The following is a 27,991-nucleotide window of genomic DNA, read 5'->3' as shown; positions in this document are numbered from 1 at the left end:
CCAATCTGATGGTGAATACTCAAGTTTATTTCAACAAGAACACGTGCTTTTTGCAAACATGACATATATGTCAAACATCTGTGTATATATTTTTGTAACTTGATTAATCGTTTAGCGGCTGTTCCTTTTTTTTAGAGTTATGCCGCGGTTCCTGACGAAGTCTCTCACATTTTGAACAGAGCGACTGTCTAACACAGGACGTTCAGCATTTTTACACTGTTTGATTTCTGTCACAGTGGCTAGTTTCCCATTTGCAATGTGCCCACGGAAATGTCTCATGACTGCTGCAATCTCTTTGGGAGACCATGGACATTTTTGTCTCCTTCGAGGATTTTCCCCTTCTGCGCCATTTCCAGGGAATGCTACAAGGGGGAGAGAAAATAAGATCAGCTTACTTTTGATTTGTTAATTATTAAGTTATTATAAAGTTACTCTTCAAGAACAATATGGATGTAAACATCAAATCCATTTCATGGTACACATATCAAAAAGAAGTCCAGGCATTAACCACAGCATTTTTTAACTTGGTTTAAATAGCTGTGGGGCTTTAGATTTACACGGGGGTTTGGCTTTTTGCCATGTTAGATAAATACAGTGTCTTAAAAGCTATATTCTGATTAGAAGATCTAGCTCGTTCTTTCCCGCAAAAACATTAACTCAAAGAAAACTATTAAAGATAGAACTTCTATGTGAATGCCACGGGACACCCAATTACAAAGTGACATTAGTTCCCATCCAGTTTCATCATGTCCTCCTTTATTGTCCTCTACTTCCAATCATGCAGAATCCAGGTTCAACCCATTACTTCAGCTTTGTCCTCTGATCTTTTCACTTAGTTTGTCAAGCAAATTATTCCTCATTTCCACCACTCTTATTCTCATGTGATTTTGTACTGTAACAGTAGCCCAGTTCAGACCTGGCATTATGACAAGTTCTGGGTGATCAGATACAACCAGCATTAATGAAAACTCTAAAGATATCAAGGATACTTTGAGGACTCATTCAAGATCCAGTGATGTAAGGCACACATTTGTTTCCATTCCTCTGAAAGTCAAAACAATCTGTTCCGAAGACAATGTAGGACAGTCTACTCTGATGTCATACTCAGCAAAACAAGATGACTCACATGAAACCTCTTTCTCATTTGATAAAAACCGTGAAACATGGGAGATTAAAAAACATTTGAGTCAGAAATAACTCGTGCAAAAAATATTAGTTTAAAGATGTACACATTTACAGAATCACCAACACTGACAATAAACTCTCATATTGTCTCTTAAAATAAAAATAAAAAGATTTCAATCAAAAGGTGATCTAACATGCCAATGTAGTTTTCATATATGGTTTAAAAAGCAAGATAAGCAGTTTCCCATCTTTGTTTTCGAATAGTTATGAACATTTGAACTGTTACTCAGGCTTTTGAAGATGATTAATGGTAAGTATTAATATGCAATATTAGTATTTAAGCTGAGTTTACTGGAGCTTTAAGTGAGCCAACTTTCAAGTCGATGTGTACTGTAAACCTATGCAGACAGATCAGTATTCAAGGCTTTACTCTCACCATCCACTGGAGCACAACTTGGGCGTCATCAAAATATTACAAAATAGAGCAAAGACACAGCGGCCAGGGAAGCACAAGAACATGACATCAAGAAGGCCCCGAGTAAATGAGGTTATCCCAGCTGGAATTTTGTCAAACCTGGGAAGGCAACTAAAGAACGCTCCAGCCAATCCAGGAGCGAAGAAGGACAAGAACAGCTGATACGGATTTTCTTAAAAGATAACGTCTCTGTGGCTTTCAAATCCCAAAACTGAAATAAGAACCAAAATAAGAAAAGTATTCTAATGTTGAACCTGAGAAGAAAATTCCTCATGCCAACTTTAAGGTCATACTGGATATTAGTCATGAACTATGCAATGTTTGTAAAATTCTGGCATGTCATATTGACCAAACTTTCATATCAGATCTTGTCAAACACTGTTAAAGAGATAACCATTTGCTAGTCTGTTGTTCAAAGAATCTGTTCAAAGGTGTCTTGATATTTTAAAATATTTTATTCTTGTGGTACCTTGTGATGTGCCTTCTCCAGCCGAGTCCACATCTGTAAATAGAAAAGTAAAACAAAAATATCACAAACAACATGAGTGGCTTGGTAATCATGGAAGAGCCATCAATATGCAGGGTGGTGGATAGTTATACCGTTTGAGGTGTTTGGAGGTTCCTCTACAGGTGGCATAGTACTCCTCCCTATAGTACAAGGAGTATTTTAGCTCAATATAGCAGTCACATTTTCTGTTCCTGTTTAGACTTTCCTTTAACACGAAAATAATTTTCACTAACAAGGAGAGAGGCACCCATAAATACAAGTAATCCTCGGGTCCATAGCTCAGTCCTAAAATGACTGAAGAAGTTTAAAGTTACATTGACCATTTCTTCAGCTGGCATATCAGTGAATTGTCATGATATATCTGCAGTACCAGTTAAAACTTTGGACACACCTGTTTATTCATTCTGAATTTGAATAAGCATTGTGTCTTTTCAAAGTAATCTTAACTGCATTTCCCAAAACTAGAAAGCATTTTACTAGAAATAAAACATAAAAGCCATCTACAAAGATGAAAGACATCAAAAATCCCGTCAAACACTGTTAAAGAGATAACCATTTGCTAGTCTGTTGTTCAAAGATGTCTTGATATTTTAAAATATTTTATTCTTGTGGTACCTTGTGATGTGCCTTCTCCAGCCGAGTCCACATCTATAAATAGATAAGTAAAACAAAAATATCACAAACAACACGAGTGGCTTGGTAATTATGGAAGAGCCATCAAAATGTAGGGTGATGGATAGTTATACCGTTTGAGGTGTTTGGAGGTTCCTCTACAGGTGGCATAGTACTCCTCCCTATAGTACAAGGAGTATTTTAGCTCAATATAGCAGTCACATTTTCTGTTCCTGTTTAGACTTTCCTTTAACACGACAATGATTTTCACTAACAAGGAGAGAGGCACCCATAAATACAAGTAATCCTCAAGTCCATAGCTCAGTCCTAAAATGACTGAAGAAGTTTAAAGTTACATTGACCATTTGTTCAGCTGGCATATCAGCGAATTGTCATGATATATCTGCAGTGCCAGTTAAAACTTTGGACACACCTATTTTACTAGAAATAAAACATAAAAGCCATCCACACAGATGAAAGACATCAAAAAGCTTGTCAAACACTGTTACAGAGATAACCATTTGCTAGTCTGTTGTTCAAAGAATCTGTTCAAGGGTGTCTTGATATTTTAAAATATTTTATTCTTGTGGTACCTCGTGATGTGCCTTCTCCAGCCGAGTCCACATCTGTAAATAGAAAAGTAAAACAAAAATATCACAAACAACACGAGTGGCTTGGTAATCATGGAAGAGCCATCAATATGCAGGGTGGTGGATAGTTATACCATTTGAGGTGTTTGGAGGTTCCTCTACAGGTGGCATAGTACTCCTCCCTGTAGTACAAGGAGTATTTTAGCTTAATATAGCAGTCACATTTTCTGTTCCTGTTTAGACTTTCCTTTAACACGACAATGATTTTCACTAACAAGGAGAGAGGCACCCATAAATACAAGTAATCCTCAAGTCCATAGCTCAGTCCTAAAATGACTGAAGAAGTTTAAAGTTACATTGACCATTTGTTCAGCTGGCATATCAGTGAATTGTCATGATATATCTGCAGTACCAGTTAAAACTTTGGACACACCTATTTTACTAGAAATAAAACATAAAAGCCATCCACACAGATGAAAGACATCAAAAATCTTGTCAAACACTGTTACAGAGATAACCATTTGCTAGTCTGTTGTTCAAAGAATCTGTTCAAAGATGTCTTGATATTTTAAAATATTTTATTCTTGCGGTACCTCGTGATGTGCCTTCTCCAGCCGAGTCCACATCTGTAAATAGAAAAGTAAAACAAAAATATCACAAACAATATGAGTGGCTTGGTAATCATGGAAGAGCCATCAATATGTAGGGTGATGGATAGTTATACCGTTTGAGGTGTTTGGAGGTTCCTCTACAGGTGGCATAGTACTCCTCCCTATAGTACAAGGAGTATTTTAGCTCAATATAGCAGTCACATTTTCTGTTCCTGTTTAGACTTTCCTTTAACAAGACAATGATTTTCACTAACAAGGAGAGAGGCATCCATAAATACAAGTAATCCTCAGGTCCATAGCTCAGTCCTAAAATGACTGAGGTCGCCGGTCTCCCACAGGACTAACACAGAGAAAAACAACTATATGCAATCACATTCACATCAATGGGCAATTTAGAGTGACCAATTAACCTAACCCCAGTTTCTTTGGACTGTGCGAGGAAGCTGAAGTATGCCGAGAGAACCCACGCAAACATGGAGAAAACAACTCCATGTTTGCGGACCCTGGACCGATGAACTCAGGACCGTCTTGCTGTGAGGCAACAGTGCTAACCACTATGCTAACGTCCCGCCTTATCGACTGGGCAGCCAAGTCCAATAAGTGCATTTGCTGGGGTTAGGATAAGCGGAAGAGATGTTCTCGGCATACCTTGTAAAAATGTAAACACAATACTCCAACAGTCCAGTTATAAGACAATCATCATCAGTGGGCACACTGTAGGAAGTGGGTAATACTGTCAGAGGTCCCTGGAGGTACCTCAACAAACTGCCTAGTTCCCTTTTCTGTAGTTGAATAGTGTAGCTCAATATTAATGCTCTGTTGCGTTGTGGTTGATTCATTTACACACATCTCTGGCTAGATATCTGTAGCATCACAACACAAAACTATCACTGTAAGTACTATTACATTTTTTGTACTGATCTGGTTAGACCTTTCTTTAGTGACATTATTTGACAGACATCAATCTTTATGACTATGTCAAGAATAGCTTAAGCAGTGTATTAACCTCAGCCCAAAACAAATTAAGACATTTTCAATACTTAAGACTTACAGTGCACATATAATCCTTACTACTACCTTTTAAATAACTGTGTTTACCTGAAACATCTCACAATATTGCATTCAACTGAATACTACATAAATATGAGTTGTTTGTTGGTGCATTTACCCATTTTTGTTTGTGCTGGTGGGTATTCTTTGTCAGCCTCGCCGTCTTCACTCTCACCAGAGTCTGTCAAGTCTAGGTTATCTGACAAAAAAATATGTTAAGCAGCATCTTGATGCATTCTCAATCATCCAGGTAAGTAAATCTCCAAGAGTTGATTCTGTTCATCTGGACATAGCGTTTTGTGGGAAAAACGTTTCGTCACTCATCCAAGTGACTTCTTCAGTCTCAGCTGACTGCAGGTTTCCCCAATCTTATAAACAGTACATTTGCATAATGACTGAAACCAGCCCACTGAAGGAACAATGGGCTGGGAGGTCAGTTCCTTAATCTTAATTATGCAAATTCTCATGACCATTGATCAACAACCACTGACCAAAACCCACTGATCAAAGACCACTGATCAATAGCCATGAGTACCATACACAGAGAGTTGGGGAATGGCTGCAATCACAGCACTGTAAGATGGCCTTAGGCCCCCTCCTTGATTATGAATCGAGGCATTCTGAATGCATCAAGACGTTTTAACCCACTTTGGCAAGGACGGCCTGAAGCTTGTACGTCAGTATGAGCAAACAGCACGTAAGATGGTGGATTACAGGAACCACCTGAGATTCAGCCTCAGATGCAGACAAAACCGGATTACTCCTAAAAGTCTGCAAATGAGCTCTTCGTTAAAGGCTTCCGGGCAACAAAAATCCTCCAGAAGGCACAGCATCAGTTGCTTAATGAACGGGTGAGGCAAACAAATTTTACCATGGACATGCTAAAATCTCAAGAGGAGCGGATCCAACAGAGACTGACAATGCTTCTAGATGAGAATACTCTTAAAAAGGTGTTTGACTTTACTGAGAAGGCTCGTCTAGCACAGCACAAGAAGTCTAAGACCAGGCAACAAAGGAAGTTTGACTTACTTGTTGTACGTCGGAAACCACGGCAAAATACGGAGAGTGTCCTCAGTGACCAGAAGAGACAAGGATGCGACACCGAGGATGTGGACAAGTGGGTGAAGAATTTGTCTGACAGACAGCTCACCGAAACAGAGAAAAACATCCTTGCTCAAGGGCTGAAATTTGCTGTCACACCGGGACAAATCCCGCTAGTGGAGCTGATCACAGCCACAGAAACAGCAATTCGTAACAACAATATTGCAGAAATGGAAGCATAGCAACTACGGACGAAAGTTTTGGCCTGTCTCAGCAATGCAAAGCCCCCAGCATCCAAAATCACCATGGAGAGGAAGGTGCTCCACCTGGAGACTCTGTTGTCCTGCTGGGAGACTTCAATACTCACGTGGGTAACGACAGCAAGACTTGGAGGGGCGTGATTGGGAGGAACGGCCTCCCTGATCTGAACCCGAGCGGTGTTTTGTTATTGGACTTCTGTGCAAATCACAGTTTGGCCATAACAAACACCTTGTTCGAACATAAGAGTGTCCATAAGTGCACGTGGCACCAGGACGCTCTAGGCCGCAGGTCGATGATTGATTTTGTAATCGTATCACCAGACCTGCGAACATATGTTCTGGACACTCGGGTAAAGAGAGGGGCTGAGCTGTCAACTGATCACCACCTGGTGGTGAGTTGGATCAGGTGGCAGGAGAGGACGCTGGACAGAACCGGTGCACCTAAACTCTAGGGGTGCAACGATACTCGTATCGATATTGAACCGTTCGATACAGTGCTTTCGGTTCGGTACGCATATGTATCGAACAATACAACATTTTTAATTTATTTTATCAACTTCCCTTCTGACGATGCTGTCTGTGTTGAGCACTCAGTGGATCTGCGCTCGACAGTGCAGCCTAGGCGGAGTAGTCGAACGCAGATTCACTGAGCGCAGGGCAAGCTAGCAAGACAGAAGCTAAGCTAGTTGCAACATGGCAAATTGAACCTCCCCCACCCTCATTCAGATCTGGCGTTTGGAACTATTTTGGTTTTCATGTGAAGTATGACCCTGAAGGTAAGCGCGTCATGGACTAAAGTAAAACAGTATGTTGGATGTGCCAGCAATGCTCAATTACATGGGTGGGAACTAGTGTGTTAGCGCAGTTAGCTCGTTGTGTTGGCCGTCCAGCCCCACGCACAAGGCAATCCGCAGTAGCTCGTTAACGGAGGTGTTGTGTCGTTAACCTCATTTCAGATTAACGCTGACAGCACTAGTGGGAACACAACGAATATGACTGCACATTTACTCCGACATCATCCTAGTGCAAAGACAAGTGGAAGCAGACAAAAACAACAAGCATGCATGCTACAAACTTTAGCCGAGTCATTTAGACAGCCGTTAGCACATGATTCTCCTTATGGGGACCTGATATATTTAATATGGTGCTGAGAATATAGCCCAGAAGAAGCGTATAGTATAGCTTTTATTTTGGAAAGAGCCATTTCTCTGTAATAAACTCTCTTTTCCAAAGATGAGTGATTCCTTAATCAGATACAAGGCTCGCAAAATATATGTCAATGCTTTTGCATTCTTTCGGAAATGTAGCTGGGTAATTATGCCATTGGCATCGGTGAGCCACTGTCAATATGTGACATATTGAAATCGCGTTTGAATTTGCGCTTGTTTTTTGCTTTCACTTTGCAATCGTGCGAACTGCGTATAGAGAGCGACAGTACTGATTGGTGAGTGATGATAATTTGCGCACCAATTCCTCTGACATCTTATCAATCGTTAGCTTACTATGCAAACATGACAAGTGAAATCTCCCGCAGCAAGCTTAAACATGTGAGAGGTTGATCGCGCAGAGAATCGCTGAGCGTTATGTGAGTGCGTGTGTAAAAGCAGCAGGATATATATTTTAGTTCTGCTGAGCCAAATAAGACAGGTCAGCGTGAAGAAGTGACAGCCAAAGAAAAGCTTACCACAAAACGGAAAAGTTATGACAAATCAGACTATAAGGCAAAAAGAAAGTGCAGCTTTATGGTTTCATGGACAAAAGAATTTCTGTGGCTGCAATATGACGACCTAAATAACCAGGGCTGCACATAAGTGGTCCGCAGGTGCGCATTCGCTGTCAAAATAAAAAACGCGCACAAGATAAGAAGTTGCAACGCGTGTTTGCGTACATAGGATTTTCTGGAGGAGGACAGACATTTGTTTAGAACTCTTAAAGATGTTGAAGAAGCAAAATCCTTTAAGCAATTACTTTGGTGTTCCTTCACCTCCAAAGAAATGGAGTCTGAACCACAAAAGAAGCGCGTATTCTCGGAAAAGTGGTTGCAGGAGGTGAGCTGGCTTCAAACAAATGATGAACGCACAGAGATGTGGTGCAGAATGTGCCGTGAAAATTTAATAAATGACAAATTAATAAAAAGGCATGAACATTTTTTTTGTATCGAAAAAATATCGAACCGTGACACCAAAGTATCGAACCGAACCGAACCGTGAATTTTGTGTATCGTTGCACCCCTACTAAACGCGTAGTGAGGGTGTGCTGGGAACGTCTAGCAGAGGCCCCAGTCCGCAAGATCTTCAACGCACACCTCCGGCAGAGCTTCAACAGCATTCCGAGGGAGACTGGGGACATTGAGTCCGAATGGACCATGATCAGCGTCTCCATTGCCGAAGCTGCTGCATTGAGCTGCGGCCGCAAGGTGGTTGGTGCCTGCCGTGGTGGTAATCACCTAACCAAATGGTGCACACCAGAGGTGAAAGGAGCCACCAGGCTGAAGAAGGAGTCCTATCAGGCTTGGTTAGCCTGTGGGACTCCGGAGGCAGTCGACAGGTATCGACAGGCCAAGCGGAATGCGGCTCGGGCAGTGGCTGAAGCAAAAACTCGGGTGTGGGAGGAGTTCGGGGAGGCCATGGAAAAAGACTTTCGGACTGCCTCGAAGAGATTCTGGCAAATCGTCAGGCGTCTCAGGAGGGGAATGCGGTGCTCTACCTGCGCTGTGTATAGTGCTGGCAGAGCGCTGCTGACGTCGACTGAGAAAATTGTCAGGCGGTGGAAGGAATACTTCGAGGACATCCTTAATCCCACTGACACGTCTTCCGAGGAGGAAGCAGAGTCTGGGGATGAGGGGAATGACCTGCCAATTTCCGGGGGTGAGGTCACTGAGGCAGTTAAACAACTCCTTGGTGGCAGAGCCCCTGGTGTTGATGTGGTCCACCCCGAGTTCCTGAAGGCTCTGGACGTTGTAGGGCTGTCCTGGTTGACACGCCTCTACAATGTTGCGTGGAGATCAGGGGCAGTACCCCTGGACTGGCAGACCAGGGTGGTGGTCCCCATCTTTAAGAAGGGAGACCGGAGGGTGTGTTCCAACTACAGGGGGATCACACTCCTCAGCCTCCCTAGGAAAGTCTATGCCAGGGTGCTGGAAAGGAGAGTTCGTCTGCTAGTCGAACCTCGGACACAGGAGGAACAATGCGGTTTTCGTCCTGGTCGCAGAACACTGGACCAGCTCTTTATCCTCTCAAGGATACTTGAGGGTGCATGGGAGTTTGCCCAACCAGTCTACATGTGTTTTGTGGACTTGGAGAAGGCATTCGACCGTGTCCCTCGGGGTGTCCTGTGGGAGGTGTTGCGGGAGTATGGTGTATCAGGCCGATTATTACGGGCCATTCGATCCCTATACAACCGTTGCCAGAGCTTGGTTCGCGTTGCCGGCAGTAAGTCGGACTCGTTCCCGGTGGGTGATGGGCTCCGCCAGGGCTGCCCTTTGTCACCGGTTTTGTTCATAATTCTTATGGACAGGATTTCTAGGCGCAGCCAAGAAGCGGAGGGCTTTCACTTTGGTGGCCTCAGAATCTCATCTCTGCTTTTTGCGGATGATGTGGTTCTGTTGGCTTCATCGGGTGAGGGCCTCCAGCTCGCAATGGAACGGTTCGCAGCCGAGTGTGAAGCAGCGGGAATGAGGATCAGCACCTCCAAATCTGAGGCCATGGTTCTCAGCCGGAAAAGGGTGGAGTGCCCACTCCGGGTCGGGGATGAGTTCCTGCCCCAAGTGGAGGAGTTCAAGTATCTCGGGGTCTTGTTCACGAGTGATGGGAGAAGGGAGCCGGAGATCGACAGACGGATTGGGGCTGTGGCTGCAGTGATGCGGACGCTTCACCGGTCCGTCGTGGTGAAGAGGGAGCTGAGTGTAAAAGCGAAGCTCTCAATTTACCGGTGGATCTACGTCCCTACCCTCACCTATGGCCACGAGCTGTGGGTAGTGACCGAAAGAACGAGATTGCGGATACAAGCGGCAGAAATGAGCTTCCTCCGAAGGGTGGCTGGCCTCTCCCTCAGATATAGGGTGAGAAATTCGGCCATCCGGGAGGGGCTCAGAGTAGAGCCGCTGCTGCTCCACATTGAAAGGAGCCAGCTGAGGTGGGTCGGGCATCTGACAAGGATGCCTCCTGGGCGCCTCCTGGGCGAGGTGTTCCGGGCATGTCCCACCGGGAGGAGGCCCCGGGGCAGGCCAGGACACGCTGGAGAGATTATATCTCTCGGCTGGCCTGGGGACGCCTTGGTGTTCCCCCGGATAAGCTGGAGGAGGTGGCTGGGGAGAGGGAGGTCTGGGCCTCTGCTTAGGCTGCTGCCCCTGCGACCCGGCCTCGGATAAAGCGGATGAAGATGGATGGATGGACGGGTGAGAGATGTCATTACGGAGGCAGATGAAACCATGGTCTTGTACGACGTTACATCTCTCTTCACTTGCATCCCAGTCACGGAAGCATTGAAGGTAGTCCGTAAGAGATTATGACACCAACCTCAGCAACAGGACCACTCTCAGCATCGACCAAGTGTGTTTGCTTTTGGAACTGTGTCTTCATTCCACCTACTTCACATACAAGGGTCAGTTCTACAGGCAGAAACATGGGTGTGCCATGGGCTCCCCAGTTTCACCCATCGTGGCCAATTTGTACATGGAAGAAGAGGAAAAGAGGGCTTTGCTATCCTACCCTGGAACACCACCAATCCATTGGTTCAGGTATGTGGATGACACCTGGGTGAAAATCAAATCTCAGGACGTACCACAATTCACGGATCACATTAACTCTGTGGACCGACACATGAAATTCACCAGGGAGGCTATGAAAAGTGGCAGGTTAGCTTTCTTAGACTGAGATTTCCATCAGTAATGGGGAACATCTAAAAGCTGACGTGTACCGTAAACCTACACATACGGATCAGTATTTAAGGTTTGACTCTCATCATCCACTGGAGCACAAACTGGGTGTCATTAGGAGCGAACACCATCCCCACTGACACAGCGGCCAAGGAGGCAGAAGAACGGCATATCAAGAAGGCCCTGAGTAAATGTGGTTATCCCAGCTGGACTTTTGTCAAAGCTGGGACGGCTCCTAAAGAAAGCTCCAGCCAATCCAGGAGAGAAGGACAACTGCTGCCCAAACGAAAACCTGTAGTGATCCCATATGTGTCAGGAGTATTGGAGCAGTTGAGACACATTTTATCTAAACACTGGGTCTCTGTGGCTTTCAAACCCCAAAACACTGTGCCAAAAACTAGTCCACCCCAAGGATCGGGTCCCCCGACACAAACAGAGTAAAATAGTGTACGCTGTTAAGTGCCAGGAGGATTGCCAGGATTTATACATCGGGGAAAACAAACAACCTCTGGCGAAACGCATGGCACAACACAGAAGAGCTCTCTGTGAATGGTATTCATGGCCATTGATCAGTGGTCTTTGATCAGTGGGTTTTGGTCAGTGGTTGCTGATCAATGGTCGTGAGAATTTGCATAATTAAGATTAAGGACTGACCTCCAAGCCCATTGTTCCTTCAGTGGGCTGGTTTCAGTCATTATGCAAATGTACTGTTTATAAGATTGAAACCTGCAGTCAGCTGAGACTGAAGAAGTCACTTGGATGAGTGACAAAACATTTCTCCCACAAAACACTATGTCCAGATGAACAGAATCAACTTCAGCTATGTCCAGATGAACAGAATCAACTTCAGCTATGTCCAGATGAACAGAATCAACTTTTTGGAGATGTTAAACAGCAGGTACAAACATTGCTTGTTTCTCTTAACAAATTTAATGTAAAAGTAAGGTTATTAAATATATTGTGTTAAGAACACTCAAAAGCTTAAAAACTAGACACCTTAAAATACTATCTACTTAGAAATACCTTCAATTTCAATCTCTTCCAATGTTTTGCCTTGGAGATTTCCAAGGGTCCCTTTCTCCATGGCAAGTAGTAGTTTTGATATTTTTGCCAGCTGGGTTGTAGCCTCTGGAAGTCTGTAAAATTCTCTGTGGACACGGATATCATGGCCTAGAAAGTCAGCAACTTGATCAAGCTCGTGATTTTTTAGGTTCAAGACCTGTGACAAAGTTGCAACATGCTTGCGTAGCTGTGTTGACCTAAGGAGTTCAGGACTTTGTGCACCACAGTCATTTGCATAAATCCTGAGACAGTCCTGTCCTCTGTAAGGAGTCAAACAGTTGGGTCTTGCAAAGAGGAAGGGGTTTTCTTCCGGGACTCCACACTCTAGTCTTCTGCTTATGAGCTGCGTTAGGGCTTCAACCATGTCTGGTGATAACAGTACAGCAACCTTTCGGCCTCTTTTACCCTTAATTTCAACACGACTGAAATGGGCACACAGTTTTTGCTCAAACTTAGAGAGACCAACTGCAACATCCTTATGAAGGGTAGCTGTGTCCCTCTGAAGAAAGGCTTCCAGCTGCATCTTTGAAACCTCACCTCCTCTTCTTCGATTGAATAAAATAATTTTTGACAAAGTTATTCTGCAAAGTTCCCCATAGGCTTGTGGTGATGGATTATTTTTCAATTTCTCCGATGCTGAATTTGCCATCTTTTCAAGATATTGGTGAAGACGCTGCACATCCTCAGTGAAAGGGAGTGTGGATGGCTTGTTAAAGTGCTTGTCACTCAGTGTTGTTAAGGCTCTGTGAGAAATAAGCTCAGACCATTTTGATGCATACAGTTTTTTGAAAGTCTGTGTTGACTTTTCCAGGTCATTGTCTTCTGCTATCAGAGCCCTACACTGTATGATGTCACATATCTTGTGCAATGAGTGACCCAACTTTAGAGCAAGACTTGGAGTTTTATAGGAGAGCCTGTCTTCGTCAAACCCAGCCACCTTCTTGACAGCTTGGATAAGCTTATGAAAATTTGCAGGTCTGATCGCATCCTCAAGGTTGTATATTGAATATTCCTTGCGTAGGATCAGTAGAAGTCTTCCAACTTCACGGATCTTCTGCCGAATATATTCATGTTTGGTCGGATCTTGACCATGTTTGTTGAAAAATGACTGCGCAAGCTGAAGAATGTAAAAGTCACTTCGCACAGCAGCAGAAACTTCATCATCTTTCATCACAGTTAAAAGCTTCCATACACCTTGGGATATTTGTTGACACAGTGTTGAGTCCACCATCATGGACAAGGACAAGACTCTTTTTCTTCCTGCCTTTTCATCAGCCTCCATCGGTTTTGAGAGACATTTACGAGCATGTCGCCAGAGGTCTCTCCGAAGGTACATTCCTTGACAATACATGCAGTGCACATACTGTTTCACATCATAGTTTTTCTTGGATTTGCGTTTTAGTTTTAACAGTCCACTACCACTTGTTAAAACATCTGTGTTGTGTTTAAAGTTACCCTTATTCCTCATTTTCTCAAGCATCTTTTTACGATATTTTGAGTTTTTTGAGAGTGCTAGAATTTGAGCAACTTCAGCATTCGTCTTCTCGTGGGTCTTCAAGTGTCGGGCCAATTTTGACTGTGGTTTGTCACAGATGAAGCAATAATTTTTGGGATTTGCTGAAGAGGATATGTGTGAAGACTGTGTGCTCTCAACTTCCCCAGTTCCTGTGCCAGGCTCCACAGATGCAACTTCACTCTGAACTTCTGATACTTTTTCTTGTTTACTCTCCACACAAGTTTTCACCTGCTTCTCTGTAGTATCTGCACCTTTAGACACTGGCCCTTCAACCAAGAAAATTTCTGTGCTTTCTCTGATTTTTGAAATTTCTGGCGAAAGTTCACTGCAATCCTCCACTATGAGCATATTTAAAGGTTTTGAACGTAGGGGGATAATTTCAGCTGAACTGTCTGAGTAACTGCTACAATCCGGAATATATTCTTCCCCTGACATCTCTTCACTTGAACTAGTTTCTTCACTAACCTTGGAAAAAAAAAAAAAAAAGAAAAATAAGTCTACATAATGTATCTTAACTACTAAAATTTAACAATATAAATTATTACAATAACCTACTAGTTCAAGTCCAAGCCTTGTGCTTTTGATGTAACAGGACTTGTGCCAGATACAAGAGCACCCTAGACAGATGAAAAACAGAATGTGTTTATGCATTTACATTACAAAAGATATTCAAGTACTTCCATGCAGCTTAATGATTTTAGGTTCCCAGAACAAAAGCAAAAATTACATATCATGCAAAAGACATTTGTTTAGGGATGGGTTTTGAGAATTGGTAATTAACTTGTCCTAATTAACTTGTACATGTTTGAGACGAGTTGGTACTAAAGTATCAAAGCAGTGGAACAAATGGTGTCACAACATTTATTTTACATAAACTGATTTTAATGGTCCACTAATAATGACCATGTTGCATTTTTTTAGTCAATGACTGAAGGTTAGATGGAGTTTTATTTTGCGTAGTTTGACAAACTGGTATTACTCCCGTAAAAGGCCTGTAATAGCTGGTAATACTAAAGACAGAATGCTGCTTGATGTAGTTAGGAAAGCAGAACTTAAAAGTTTACTTCTAAAACCTGTTTGTATGTCTCCACTAGTTACTGAATAACTTGTGTCATTAATATTTGACACAAGAATCGGATATTAAAATTGAAATAAACGGAATATTTCAATAAGAATTAGAAAGCCGCCAGCATGACAATGTTTTGCTCATGAATGTGTTTACATTCTGTTAATATCTTGACAATCATCTAAAATAAAAGGACAAGAACACTCACCTTTACATTTCACGCAAAGAAACTTGAAAGCAGGAGAATGTGCATTACAAAAGGCACATTTTTTCAACATCGTCTCTGACGAATACACCACATCATGTTTGCAGTTCTGTTGAAAACCAAAGTTCGTTGAGTTTATACCGTTCATTTTCAATTCTTTCATGTCATGAAAAAACTTCCCTCATTTGCTGCGACAATGTGACATGAATACATACAGTAAGATCCAACATTTCAGGGTTTCCCCATCATGATTAAAGCATATTTTCTGATAGACTGACTATAATTTTTAAGTAAAAGAGCATCTGTGTAACCACTGCTCATTGACTTTAAGTTGAAGTCTCGGTTAAATGCAAATCAAGTGGCTTAGCTGTTAATTTAAAACATTGGCAAACATCAGGAAGAAATTTTGTGGAAGAGCCCATCTTTCAATAGACTTACGCATCCAAAACACACACAGTCCTCATAATGTAGGTATCTTACATTAACCAACACTATAGGACTTGTGTCTAACACCCTCACTATCAACATCCAAACAACTCGGCTGTGTTCTTGTTGCAATAATAACAACACCAGAAAATTAGTCACCTGCTCATCAACTTCAAAGGAGGACGATGCCATGGGCACATCACCTTGAGAACGGTCAGGGTGCTCTGAAACCTTGTGCAAGCAAACACAAAAGTACATTAACATCCATTCAACACAGATACGTTGAGACTATACAATACAGTTATGAAGGTACACTGGTTATTGACATAAATGAGGTAAATGTAATGAAGTAATATTGAGTGAAAATTAATTCTCCAGTGTGAACCAACATGACTCTCGGCAGTATCCACACACAGTCATTATAATAATGTACCTGAAAGCTTCATACACTGCAGGGTCTCTGTTACACACAGACTTGAGAGCCCATCTTTCAATAGACTTACGCATCCAAAACACACACAGTCCTCATAATGTAGGTATCTTACATTAACCAACACTATAGGACTTGTGTCTAACACCCTCACTATCAACATCCAAACAACTCGGCTGTGTTCTTGTTGCAATAATAACAACACCAGAAAATTAGTCACCTGCTCATCAACTTCAAAGGAGGACGATGCCATGGGCACAGCAGCTTGAGGACGGTCAGGGTGCTCTGAAACCTTGTGCAAGCAAACACAAAAGTACATTAACATCCATTGAACACAGATACGTTGAGACTATACAATACAGTTATGAAGGTACACTGGTTATTGACATAAATGAGGTAAATGTAATGAAGTAATATTGAGTGAAAATTAATTCTCCAGTGTGAACCAACATTACACTCAGCAGTATCCACACACAGTCCTCATAATAATGTACCTGAAAGCTTCATACACTGCAGGGTCTCTGTTACACAAAGACTTGAGAGCCCATCTTTCAATAGACTTACGCATGCAAAACACACACAGTCCTCATAATGTAGGTATCTTACATTAACCAACACTATAGGACTTGTGTCTAACACCCTCACTATCAACATCCACACAACTCGGCTGTGTTCTTGTTACAATAATAACAACACCAGAAAATTAGTCACCTGCTCATCAACTTCAAAGGAGGACGATGCCATGGGCACAGCAGCTTGAGGACGGCCAGGGTGCTCTGAAACCTTGTGCAAGCAAACACAAAAGTACATTAACATCCATTCAACACAGATACGTTGAGACTATACAATACAGTTATGAAGGTACACTGGTTATTGACATAAATGAGGTAAATGTAATGAAGTAATATTGAGTGAAAATTAATTCTCCAGTGTGAACCAACATGACACTCGGCAGTATCCACACACAGTCCTCATAATGTAGGTATCTTACATTAACCAACACTATAGGACTTGTGTCTAACACCCTCACTATCAACATCCAAACAACTCGGCTGTGTTCTTGTTACAATAATAACAACACCAGAAAATTAGTCACCTGCTCATCAACTTCAAAGGAGGACGATGCCATGGGCACAGCAGCTTGAGGACGGTCAGGGTGCTCTGAAACCTTGTGCAAGCAAACACAAAAGTACATTAACATCCATTCAACACAGATACGTTGAGACTATACAATACAGTTATGAAGGTACACTGGTTATTGACATAAATGAGGTAAATGTAATGAAGTAATATTGAGTGAAAATTAATTCTCCAGTGTGAACCAACATGACTCTCGGCAGTATCCACACACAGTCATTATAATAATGTACCTGAAAGCTTCATACACTGCAGGGTCTCTGTTACACACAGACTTGAGAGCCCATCTTTCAATAGACTTACGCATCCAAAACACACACAGTCCTCATAATGTAGGCATCTTACATTAACCAACACTATAGGACTTGTGTCTAACACCCTCACTATCAACATCCAAACAACTCGGCTGTGTTCTTGTTGCAATAATAACAACACCAGAAAATTAGTCACCTGCTCATCAACTTCAAAGGAGGACGATGCCATGGGCACATCACCTTGAGGACGGCCAGGGTGCTCTGAAACCTTGTGCAAGCAAACACAAAAGTACATTAACATCCATTCAACACAGATACGTTGAGACTATACAATACAGTTATGAAGGTACACTGGTTATTGACATAAATGAGGTAAATGTAATGAAGTAATATTGAGTGAAAATAAATTCTCCAGTGTGAACCAACATGACACTCGGCAGTATCCACACACAGTCCTCATAATGTAGGTATCTTACATTAACCAACACTATAGGACTTGTGTCTAACACCCTCACTATCAACATCCACACAACTCGGCTGTGTTCTTGTTACAATAATAACAACACCAGAAAATTAGTCACCTGCTCATCAACTTCAAAGGAGGACGATGCCATGGGCACAGCAGCTTGAGGACGGTCAGGGTGCTCTGAAACCTTGTGCAAGCAAACACAAAAGTACATTAACATCCATTGAACACAGATACGTTGAGACTATACAATACAGTTATGAAGGTACACTGGTTATTGACATAAATGAGGTAAATGTAATGAAGTAATATTGAGTGAAAATTAATTCTCCAGTGTGAACCAACATGACACTCGGCAGTATCCACACACAGTCCTCATAATTAGGGCTGGGTATCGTCACTGATTTCTAGAATCGATTCAATTCCGATTCACAAGGTCCCGAATCGATTCGATCCACGATTCGATTTAATTCGATTCGATTCGATTTGAATCTGGGAAATTTTGACAGTCAGTCATATTATAATTCAGATCAGTACAGTTACATATTTTTGTATCTATAAAAAGGAAGCTGACAGACGCAAGACTTTATCAATGGTGTGAGCATCACAGCAGATGCCTCTGTGTCAAAGTAGCTGAGGATAAAGCACAGAAAAACATGAAGGAGATTTTCCTGGCCTGGGATTTTATAAAAATATTCTGCAGTACATAAAAAACGAAAGAAAACCATCAATCAACATATGAACATTACCTCTGAAGTTACAGCGGTTTTATTAGAGACACGGCTAAGTGTTTTGCATTTTGCATAATTCTAAAAAGTTTAAATTTGTCCAGTATTGAACGGCAGAAATTAGGTTTTCTTTTTGGAAGTATATAAAACGAAAAAAAACCCCCATCGACCGACAGTGCTGTAAACAACGGTAGACTTGTGCGTAACAAGCAAGCAAATAATGCAGAAAACAGTACAGAGAGAGAGAGGGGGAGAGCGAGAGAGAGAGCTGTGCATCTGGTTGAAGCAAAACAGTAAAAGTAAGAGTGAATACATGACGATGTTTATGTGAAGTGTAGTTTGGATCTTCTTTTGCTGCTGGTTCGGTCAATATTGTTTGGAGGGAGATAAAACTAACAGCTTTAGAATCAGCGCATAAAGGGCATGAACACAAAGCGCGGACCCGCCGACAGATCAGAATCAGCGAGCTGTCGGCTTTCAGCCCCGACCGTGTCCGTGCGGTCAGGTGAGAAAGGCGACATCTCACTGATTCTGATCCGCGGGTTGCGCTGTGTGTTTAAGTCTTTGTGCAGAATCCGTGTTCCTGCTCTCATTTACTGTCTTAGCTGTTTGGTGGTTGTTGAAATTTTGTGAGATTTCACCAGAGATTCTGGCATTTCGGGCAAAATAAATTTATATTAAAAAATCGATTCAGGATTTTAATGAATCGATTTTACGTTATCCAAGCCAGAATCGATTTTAATCGATAAATCGATTATAAAAACCCACCCCTACTCATAATGTAGGCATCTTACATTAACCAACACTATAGGACTTGTGTCTAACACCCTCACTATCAACATCCAAACAACTCGGCTGTGTTCTTGTTACAATAATAACAACACCAGAAAATTAGTCACCTGCTCATCAACTTCAAAGGAGGACGATGCCATGGGCACAGCAGCTTGAGGACGGTCAGGGTGCTCTGAAACCTTGTGCAAGCAAACACAAAAGTACATTAACATCCATTCAACACAGATACGTTGAGACTATACAATACAGTTATGAAGGTACACTGGTTATTGACATAAATGAGGTAAATGTAATGAAGTAATATTGAGTGAAAATTAATTCTCCAGTGTGAACCAACATGACACTCTGCAGTATCCACACACAGTCCTCATAATGTAGGCATCTTACATTAACCAACACTATAGGACTTGTGTCTAACACCCTCACTATCAACATCCAAACAACTCGGCTGTGTTCTTGTTACAATAATAACAACACCAGAAAATTAGTCACCTGCTCATCAACTTCAAAGGAGGACGATGCCATGGGCACAGCAGCTTGAGGACGGTCAGGGTGCTCTGAAACCTTGTGCAAGCAAACACAAAAGTACATTAACATCCATTCAACACAGATACGTTGAGACTATACAATACAGTTATGAAGGTACACTGGTTATTGACATAAATGAGGTAAATGTAATGAAGTAATATTGAGTGAAAATTAATTCTCCAGTGTGAACCAACATGACTCTCGGCAGTATCCACACACAGTCCTCATAATAATGTACCTGAAAGCTTCATACACTGCAGGGTCTCTGTTACACACAGACTTGAGAGCCCATCTTTCAATAGACTTACGCATCCAAAACACACACAGTCCTCATAATGTAGGTATCTTACATTAACCAACACTATAGGACTTGTGTCTAACACCCTCACTATCAACATCCAAACAACTCGGCTGTGTTCTTGTTGCAATAATAACAACACCAGAAAATTAGTCACCTGCTCATCAACTTCAAAGGAGGACGATGCCATGGGCACATCACCTTGAGGACGGCCAGGGTGCTCTGAAACCTTGTGCAAGCAAACACAAAAGTACATTAACATCCATTCAACACAGATACGTTGAGACTATACAATACAGTTATGAAGGTACACTGGTTATTGACATAAATGAGGTAAATGTAATGAAGTAATATTGAGTGAAAATTAATTCTCCAGTGTGAACCAACATGACACTCGGCAGTATCCACACACAGTCCTCATAATGTAGGTATCTTACATTAACCAACACTATAGGACTTGTGTCTAACACCCTCACTATCAACATCCAAACAACTCGGCTGTGTTCTTGTTACAATAATAACAACACCAGAAAATTAGTCACCTGCTCATCAACTTCAAAGGAGGACGATGCCATGGGCACAGCAGCTTGAGGACGGTCAGGGTGCTCTGAAACCTTGTGCAAGCAAACACAAAAGTACATTAACATCCATTCAACACAGATACGTTGAGACTATACAATACAGTTATGAAGGTACACTGGTTATTGACATAAATGAGGTAAATGTAATGAAGTAATATTGAGTGAAAATTAATTCTCCAGTGTGAACCAACATGACACTCGGCAGTATCCACACACAGTCCTCATAATGTAGGTATCTTACATTAACCAACACTATAGGACTTGTGTCTAACACCCTCACTATCAACATCCAAACAACTCGGCTGTGTTCTTGTTGCAATAATAACAACACCAGAAAATTAGTCACCTGCTCATCAACTTCAAAGGAGGACGATGCCATGGGCACATCACCTTGAGAACGGTCAGGGTGCTCTGAAACCTTGTGCAAGCAAACACAAAAGTACATTAACATCCATTCAACACAGATACGTTGAGACTATACAATACAGTTATGAAGGTACACTGGTTATTGACATAAATGAGGTAAATGTAATGAAGTAATATTGAGTGAAAATTAATTCTCCAGTGTGAACCAACATGACTCTCGGCAGTATCCACACACAGTCCTCATAATAATGTACCTGAAAGCTTCATACACTGCAGGGTCTCTGTTACACACAGACTTCAGAGCCCATCTTTCAATAGACTTACGCATCCAAAACACACACAGTCCTCATAATGTAGGTATCTTACATTAACCAACACTATAGGACTTGTGTCTAACACCCTCACTATCAACATCCACACAACTCGGCTGTGTTCTTGTTACAATAATAACAACACCAGAAAATTAGTCACCTGCTCATCAACTTCAAAGGAGGACGATGCCATGGGCACAGCAGCTTGAGGACGGCCAGGGTGCTCTGAAACCTTGTGCAAGCAAACACAAAAGTACATTAACATCCATTCAACACAGATACGTTGAGACTATACAATACAGTTATGAAGGTACACTGGTTATTGACATAAATGAGGTAAATGTAATGAAGTAATATTGAGTGAAAATTAATTCTCCAGTGTGAACCAACATGACTCTCGGCAGTATCCACACACAGTCATTATAATAATGTACCTGAAAGCTTCATACACTGCAGGGTCTCTGTTACACACAGACTTGAGAGCCCATCTTTCAATAGACTTACGCATCCAAAACACACACAGTCCTCATAATGTAGGTATCTTACATTAACCAACACTATAGGACTTGTGTCTAACACCCTCACTATCAACATCCAAACAACTCGGCTGTGTTCTTGTTGCAATAATAACAACACCAGAAAATTAGTCACCTGCTCATCAACTTCAAAGGAGGACGATGCCATGGGCACAGCAGCTTGAGGACGGTCAGGGTGCTCTGAAACCTTGTGCAAGCAAACACAAAAGTACATTAACATCCATTCAACACAGATACGTTGAGACTATACAATACAGTTATGAAGGTACACTGGTTATTGACATAAATGAGGTAAATGTAATGAAGTAATATTGAGTGAAAATTAATTCTCCAGTGTGAACCAACATGACTCTCGGCAGTATCCACACACAGTCCTCATAATAATGTACCTGAAAGCTTCATACACTGCAGGGTCTCTGTTACACAAAGACTTCAGAGCCCATCTTTCAATAGACTTACGCATCCAAAACACACACAGTCCTCATAATCTAGGTATCTTACATTAACCAACACTATAGGACTTGTGTCTAACACCCTCACTATCAACATCCACACAACTCGGCTGTGTTCTTGTTACAATAATAACAACACCAGAAAATTAGTCACCTGCTCATCAACTTCAAAGGAGGACGATGCCATGGGCACAGCAGCTTGAGGACGGTCAGGGTGCTCTGAAACCTTGTGCAAGCAAACACAAAAGTACATTAACATCCATTCAACACAGATACGTTGAGACTATACAATACAGTTATGAAGGTACACTGGTTATTGACATAAATGAGGTAAATGTAATGAAGTAATATTGAGTGAAAATTAATTCTCCAGTGTGAACCAACATGACACTCGGCAGTATCCACACACAGTCCTCATAATGTAGGCATCTTACATTAACCAACACTATAGGACTTGTGTCTAACACCCTCACTATCAACATCCAAACAACTCGGCTGTGTTCTTGTTACAATAATAACAACACCAGAAAATTAGTCACCTGCTCATCAACTTCAAAGGAGGACGATGCCATGGGCACAGCAGCTTGAGGACGGTCAGGGTGCTCTGAAACCTTGTGCAAGCAAACACAAAAGTACATTAACATCCATTCAACACAGATACGTTGAGACTATACAATACAGTTATGAAGGTACACTGGTTATTGACATAAATGAGGTAAATGTAATGAAGTAATATTGAGTGAAAATTAATTCTCCAGTGTGAACCAACATGACTCTCGGCAGTATCCACACACAGTCCTCATAATAATGTACCTGAAAGCTTCATACACTGCAGGGTCTCTGTTACACACAGACTTGAGAGCCCATCTTTCAATAGACTTACGCATCCAAAACACACACAGTCCTCATAATGTAGGTATCTTACATTAACCAACACTATAGGACTTGTGTCTAACACCCTCACTATCAACATCCAAACAACTCGGCTGTGTTCTTGTTGCAATAATAACAACACCAGAAAATTAGTCAGCTGCTCATCAACTTCAAAGGAGGACGATGCCATGGGCACATCAGCTTGAGAACGGTCAGGGTGCTCTGAAACCTTGTGCAAGCAAACACAAAAGTACATTAACATCCATTCAACACAGATAAGTTGAGACTATACAATACTACACTACACTACGGTAAATGTAAATATAATATGTACCTTTACTCTCCATGGCCAGTCAGAGTCACCGTAGTTGTATGTTATTTCTTCCCCCGGCTTGATGTCTTTTATGGCAAATAAACAGAGATGAGGCTTTCCATTTACTGTGATTGTCCTCATTTTGCTGTTTGGGCTCACGTGATCGTCATTCACCAGTCTGCCCAATGAGCCATCCTCTCTGGCTGCATCAATGCTGAGATAACAAAACATGTAAGACACAAAATTACACAAGGTTTATAAAAAGGCTGAACAATTTGATTACATTTTTAATTATATGGATTTGTAACAAGCTAGCAGTTTGTCTTAATGTGGTCGTCACAACTTTTGCAACAAGTAGGCTGAAAAATGAATTATTTTAATTTACATACCACAATTGTTGTCCATTGTACCTGAATTCAAAAAGAAAAACCTTTAAGGTGTCATGGTACAATCTTGTTCTGTTTTCATATTCCTTCTTGGTTACAACGTCTCCGCGATATTCCAGAAGGAAGTCTCCTTTGTTATAGTTGCACCTACTAAACACTCCTCGACCTTACAAAGAAAATAGAAAATGTCAACATGGGTCTACTACAATGGTTAAACTTATGACTGCGCCAAAAATCCTCAACAAGTATCCTAGTACCTCACCTTTTACTGAATTTATGAATTTCACTTCAAATCCATCTTTGTCCTGCCCCAAAGATGAAAATTTTACTGCTTCATCTTTTGGTTTAATTTTTGCTCTCGGGGGCCTCATTGCAATACACTGTCTCAGAAAAAGAAAAAAAAAAAATAGTACAATTTATTTAATATTTCAGGAAAATAGTTGATAATGAAAACTGATCTTTCACAGGAGGTGTCTTTAACCCTCTGGAGTCAATGGTATAATCGGCTGTTTTTGACTACTTTTGATTTAATTGTTTTATCGGCTCATGTTCATTTATCCACCACAATAGGAAATGAGATTGTTGGGTTTTTCTCTGTATCTATGAAGCGCCTTGAGGCGACTTTTGTTGTGATTTGGCGCTATATAAATAAAATTGAATTGAGAGGCAATAATGTATCTATGTTTTGTTTTTTAAGAAAATACCGTTTTTATATTTTCCTGCACTAAACTTGACAACAGTTTTCAGGAAAAAGCGTAAATTGTGTATCATAACTCTGGTTTTACTTGGCCTATCAACACATTTTTAAAAACTGTTATATACGCATGTTGCTGATACACCGTAAATTGGTCATATAATCTGCACTCCAGAGAGTTAAATGTTAGCTACCTCGGTTATCTGAAATGTCTCATTAATAGCGTGTCACCTATATTTCAGCGTTGCTTAAAATCTGGAGACAGTGGGATTGATGAATAAATATTAACATCTCAGTAATTTCAAATGTTACAGTTTAACTAAAAAGGTGTGTGTTAGACTAGGTATTTAACCTTGACTAATTAAATACACAACCGCGTGTCATCAAAAAAGCTAGCTTTAGCATGAGAATTACATTGAAATACAAAACTCAATCAAGGAATATACACCAAAGAAAAATCTCAACAAAACTAAATCTGACCAGTTGCTGGGCTACAAAGCTGGCAAAATTCGAAAGTTTAAAGTTTAAAGTTACCTGTTGGCTTCTCCACACCAGCGTCGGTGTCGGTACTCCTCAACTCGAAGTCACGAAGTGAGGGGGAGGGGTGAAAAACAGCTCATTGGCTAAAAAGTGGTCAGGTGATGAGAGTTCTGACTTTTTTATGGAATTTCAGTGAAACATTTACAGTGACGAAGGACTGAGTTTTATTGCATTTGTTTGTTTATAGGAAATTCCTCTTTTAAAAAGTATTTAGTTATTTATTTGAGGCAAAGGTACACTACAAGGGAATACATGTTTCCTCACACACCACCAGCCGAGGTCCACCACTGAAGCAATGGTTTTACACTTGCATCTGCATATGTTAAACAAATCTGAGATTCAACCAACAACATAGTGTGACATATTTTAGATCCTTATGTTAAACCAGCATGTATCAAGATGTGGCTTTCTTCGGAAAAATGTATTTAATTATTATATTTTTGTTCTGATCTTTTGTTTGAAGATACAGAAGGTGCATCCTGAAACCAATGAATTTATCACTAGCAATTATGGACAGTTTGAGAAACCAAACATTGTTTTGTTTAGCAGTACAGAATAAATGAGATCATATGATATGACTAAAAAAATCTGAAACTAATAAATCCTATGGAAATTATACAGTGTAAAATTGGCTCTGTTTACAATATAGAACAAGCAGAACAAAACCTTAAAGAAACATGCCATTTTCCTGCATTAGTTATTAGTTATAACAACAAACTTGACAGATTAAATGCAAAACATGTATGTTAGGTTGAATAGATATGATAATTTGATAGTAGTTATTGAGTGAGTAGTTGTTTGGCTGTGTGTTATAGACAGGGGTGCACATAACTGGTACGCAGGTACGAATGCGTGACAAAAATTAGGAATGCGTAGTGACACTTTGCGTACTTGACTGTCTCATTTAATCTTACATGTGTTGCTTGTCACCAGCTAAATGTCCAAAAAAACAACAGACATTAAGCAGCTTCTTTGGTGTGCCACCACTAGCTAAGAAACACCAACCAGAGCCAGAGAAAAGACTTTTTTCAGAAAAGTGGCTCCAAGATGTGCCGTGGCTTGAAGCTAACAATCACATCCACATCTAGCAGACAAATCAGGTGTGTTTTTTAAAGGCTCAAAGAATTTTAACCATCCTTTATTTGACAAACATGAAAAAAAGTAAGGTGTCACGGTTCTGGGTCATTTTGACCCAGCATTTTGAGTTCTTGTGTTTTGGTTTAATTTTGGATTGTATTCTGATTCTTGTGCTTTGTTGATTATTAGTAGAATTCTATGTTTTTGTTTATTCTTGTTAAGGGATTAGTTCTTAGGTTTTGTGTCTCATGTTTAGTGTAGATTTGTTCTGGTGCCCTCCTGTAGGTTTAGTTTAGTGTCTAGTCTGCATCTTTGTGTAGTTGTTTCTTGTTTCCTGTTTTATTGTGAAGGTCCGTGTCTTATGTGAGTGTATTCAGTTTAGCTTCCCTTGTCTCGTCTCGTCAATTACTTCCAGTTGTGTTCCCCACCTGTGTGTATTTAAGTCGTGTCTTCTCGTGTGCTGGTCGCTGGTCTGTCTGTGTTTCAACCGTGTTCACCCTGCTGTCCAACTTCAGGTTCAACTGCTCACCTTCCTTCATGTTCGTGTTCATGTTTGCTGTTCAGTAGTTTAGTTTGTCCCAGTATAGATTAGTTTTGTTTCCGTTTTGCCATTTCCACCTTGTGCTTTATTTTTTCAATAAATCTCCTTCGCATCTACGAGTACCTGCGCTTGGATCCTCATTTAATTCCTCCACATGTCTCATCCCGTTCGCTGTGACATTACTGACCAGCCACATTATGGATCCATCGGCATTTGCCCCACCCAAGGAACTTCAGGAGGTCATAATCGACTCTGCTTCCAGGTTGGTCAACCTATGGCTAGAGCATGAGGGAGAGTGAGCTGCTCTGCGCTGTGGAAGCCAGGCTACAGCAGCTCATTTCCGGCCACCCCTGGCTATTGGACTAACTGCACCCGCTCATTCAGGATTTCATTCTCCACAAACTTCATCTTCACCCTCCCCCACTCAGTCTGCAGCCCCGCCTGCAGCTCAAGTCTGCAGCCCCGCTGCCTGCAGCTCGGTCTGCAGCCCTGCTGCCTTTAGCTCAGTTGCCAACTCCACCACCATTATCATCTCAACCATTACTTCAGTCGCCCTCAGTTCAGTCTGCTGCCCAGCTGCCCTGAGTTCAGTCTGCCATTCAGTCTCCTGTGTTGCCGCTAGCTCAGCCAGTAGCACGGCTGGGGGTTCTGGAGAGCCCCGCCAGTGTCACGTCTCGTCAGCTGGGGGTTCAGGAGAGCCTAGTCAGCGTCACGCCTCGTCAGCTGCACGGTCCGAGGAGCCCGTCCGGCATCACGTCTCGTTAGCTGGGGGTCCCGGAGGACCCAGCCAGCATATCCTCGTGTCCGCTGACGGCTCTAGGGAGTCCGTTCAGCCACCACCTGCAACTTACACACCATCGCCTGCAGCGTCACCACCTGCAGCTGCCACGCTGCCGTCTGGTTCCGTGGCTGCCACGCTGCCGTCTGGTCCCTCCTCGTCTGGTCCCTCCTCGTCTGGTCCCTCCTCGTCTGGTCCCTCCTCGTCTGGTCCCTCCTCGTCTGGTCCCTCCTCGTCTGGTGCTGCGGTTGCTACACTGCCGTTGGCCTCCGGACCTGCTCTGTTGCCGCCACTGCCTTCCTCCTGACTTGTTTCGCCTGCGTTGCCGCCGCCGCTGCTGTCCACACGGCCGCCCCCCTGAACTGTTCTGGATTTGGCTCATGTGCTGTCGACCCCCCTGAACTTTTTTGTGGACTCATGTTTGATCTGGTTTAGCTTTGTTTTGAATCGTTTTCATGTGTTTCTGGACTTATGCTCCTTGTCTTTT

The 27,991-nt window shown here is 41.8% G+C and overlaps 1 protein-coding gene across 1 annotated transcript; it reads right to left on the bottom strand.

Moving 5' to 3' along the window:
- Positions 1-111: 111 nt before the first annotated feature.
- Positions 112-27,991, bottom strand: LOC148098916 (uncharacterized). The gene is made up of 14 exons (XM_087851659.1): positions 25,103-27,991; positions 24,137-24,254; positions 23,878-24,040; positions 23,510-23,702; positions 16,565-16,588; positions 16,074-16,145; positions 15,583-15,654; positions 15,001-15,106; positions 14,282-14,343; positions 12,172-14,191; positions 5,090-5,170; positions 4,035-4,082; positions 3,314-3,346; positions 112-362 (listed from the first exon to the last, which is right to left on the bottom strand). The coding sequence occupies exons 2-14, from the start codon at positions 24,243-24,245 to the stop codon at positions 112-114; spliced, it is 3,234 nt and encodes a 1,077-aa protein (XP_087707785.1). The 5' UTR covers positions 24,246-24,254; positions 25,103-27,991.

This window comes from Neolamprologus brichardi, chromosome 14 (genome assembly GCF_056152115.1).
Source record: "Neolamprologus brichardi isolate AB-2024 chromosome 14, ASM5615211v1, whole genome shotgun sequence".
In the NCBI taxonomy this organism is placed as follows: Eukaryota; Metazoa; Chordata; class Actinopteri; order Cichliformes; family Cichlidae; genus Neolamprologus; species Neolamprologus brichardi.
This window is presented reverse-complemented; position numbering and strand designations above follow the sequence as displayed.

Bases quoted from the DNA above. Each gene is read 5' to 3' on its own strand.
- LOC148098916 (XM_087851659.1), bottom strand. From the start codon at position 24,245: ATGAGGCCCCCGAGAGCAAAAATTAAACCAAAAGATGAAGCAGTAAAA. The intron at 15,107-15,582 runs GTGACTAATTTT...GGTTTTCAACAG, and splicing joins CCTTTGAAGTTGATGAGCAG to AACTGCAAACATGATGTGGT. The intron at 14,192-14,281 runs GTAGGTTATTGT...TTTTTTTCCAAG, and splicing joins CAAGGCTTGGACTTGAACTA to GTTAGTGAAGAAACTAGTTC.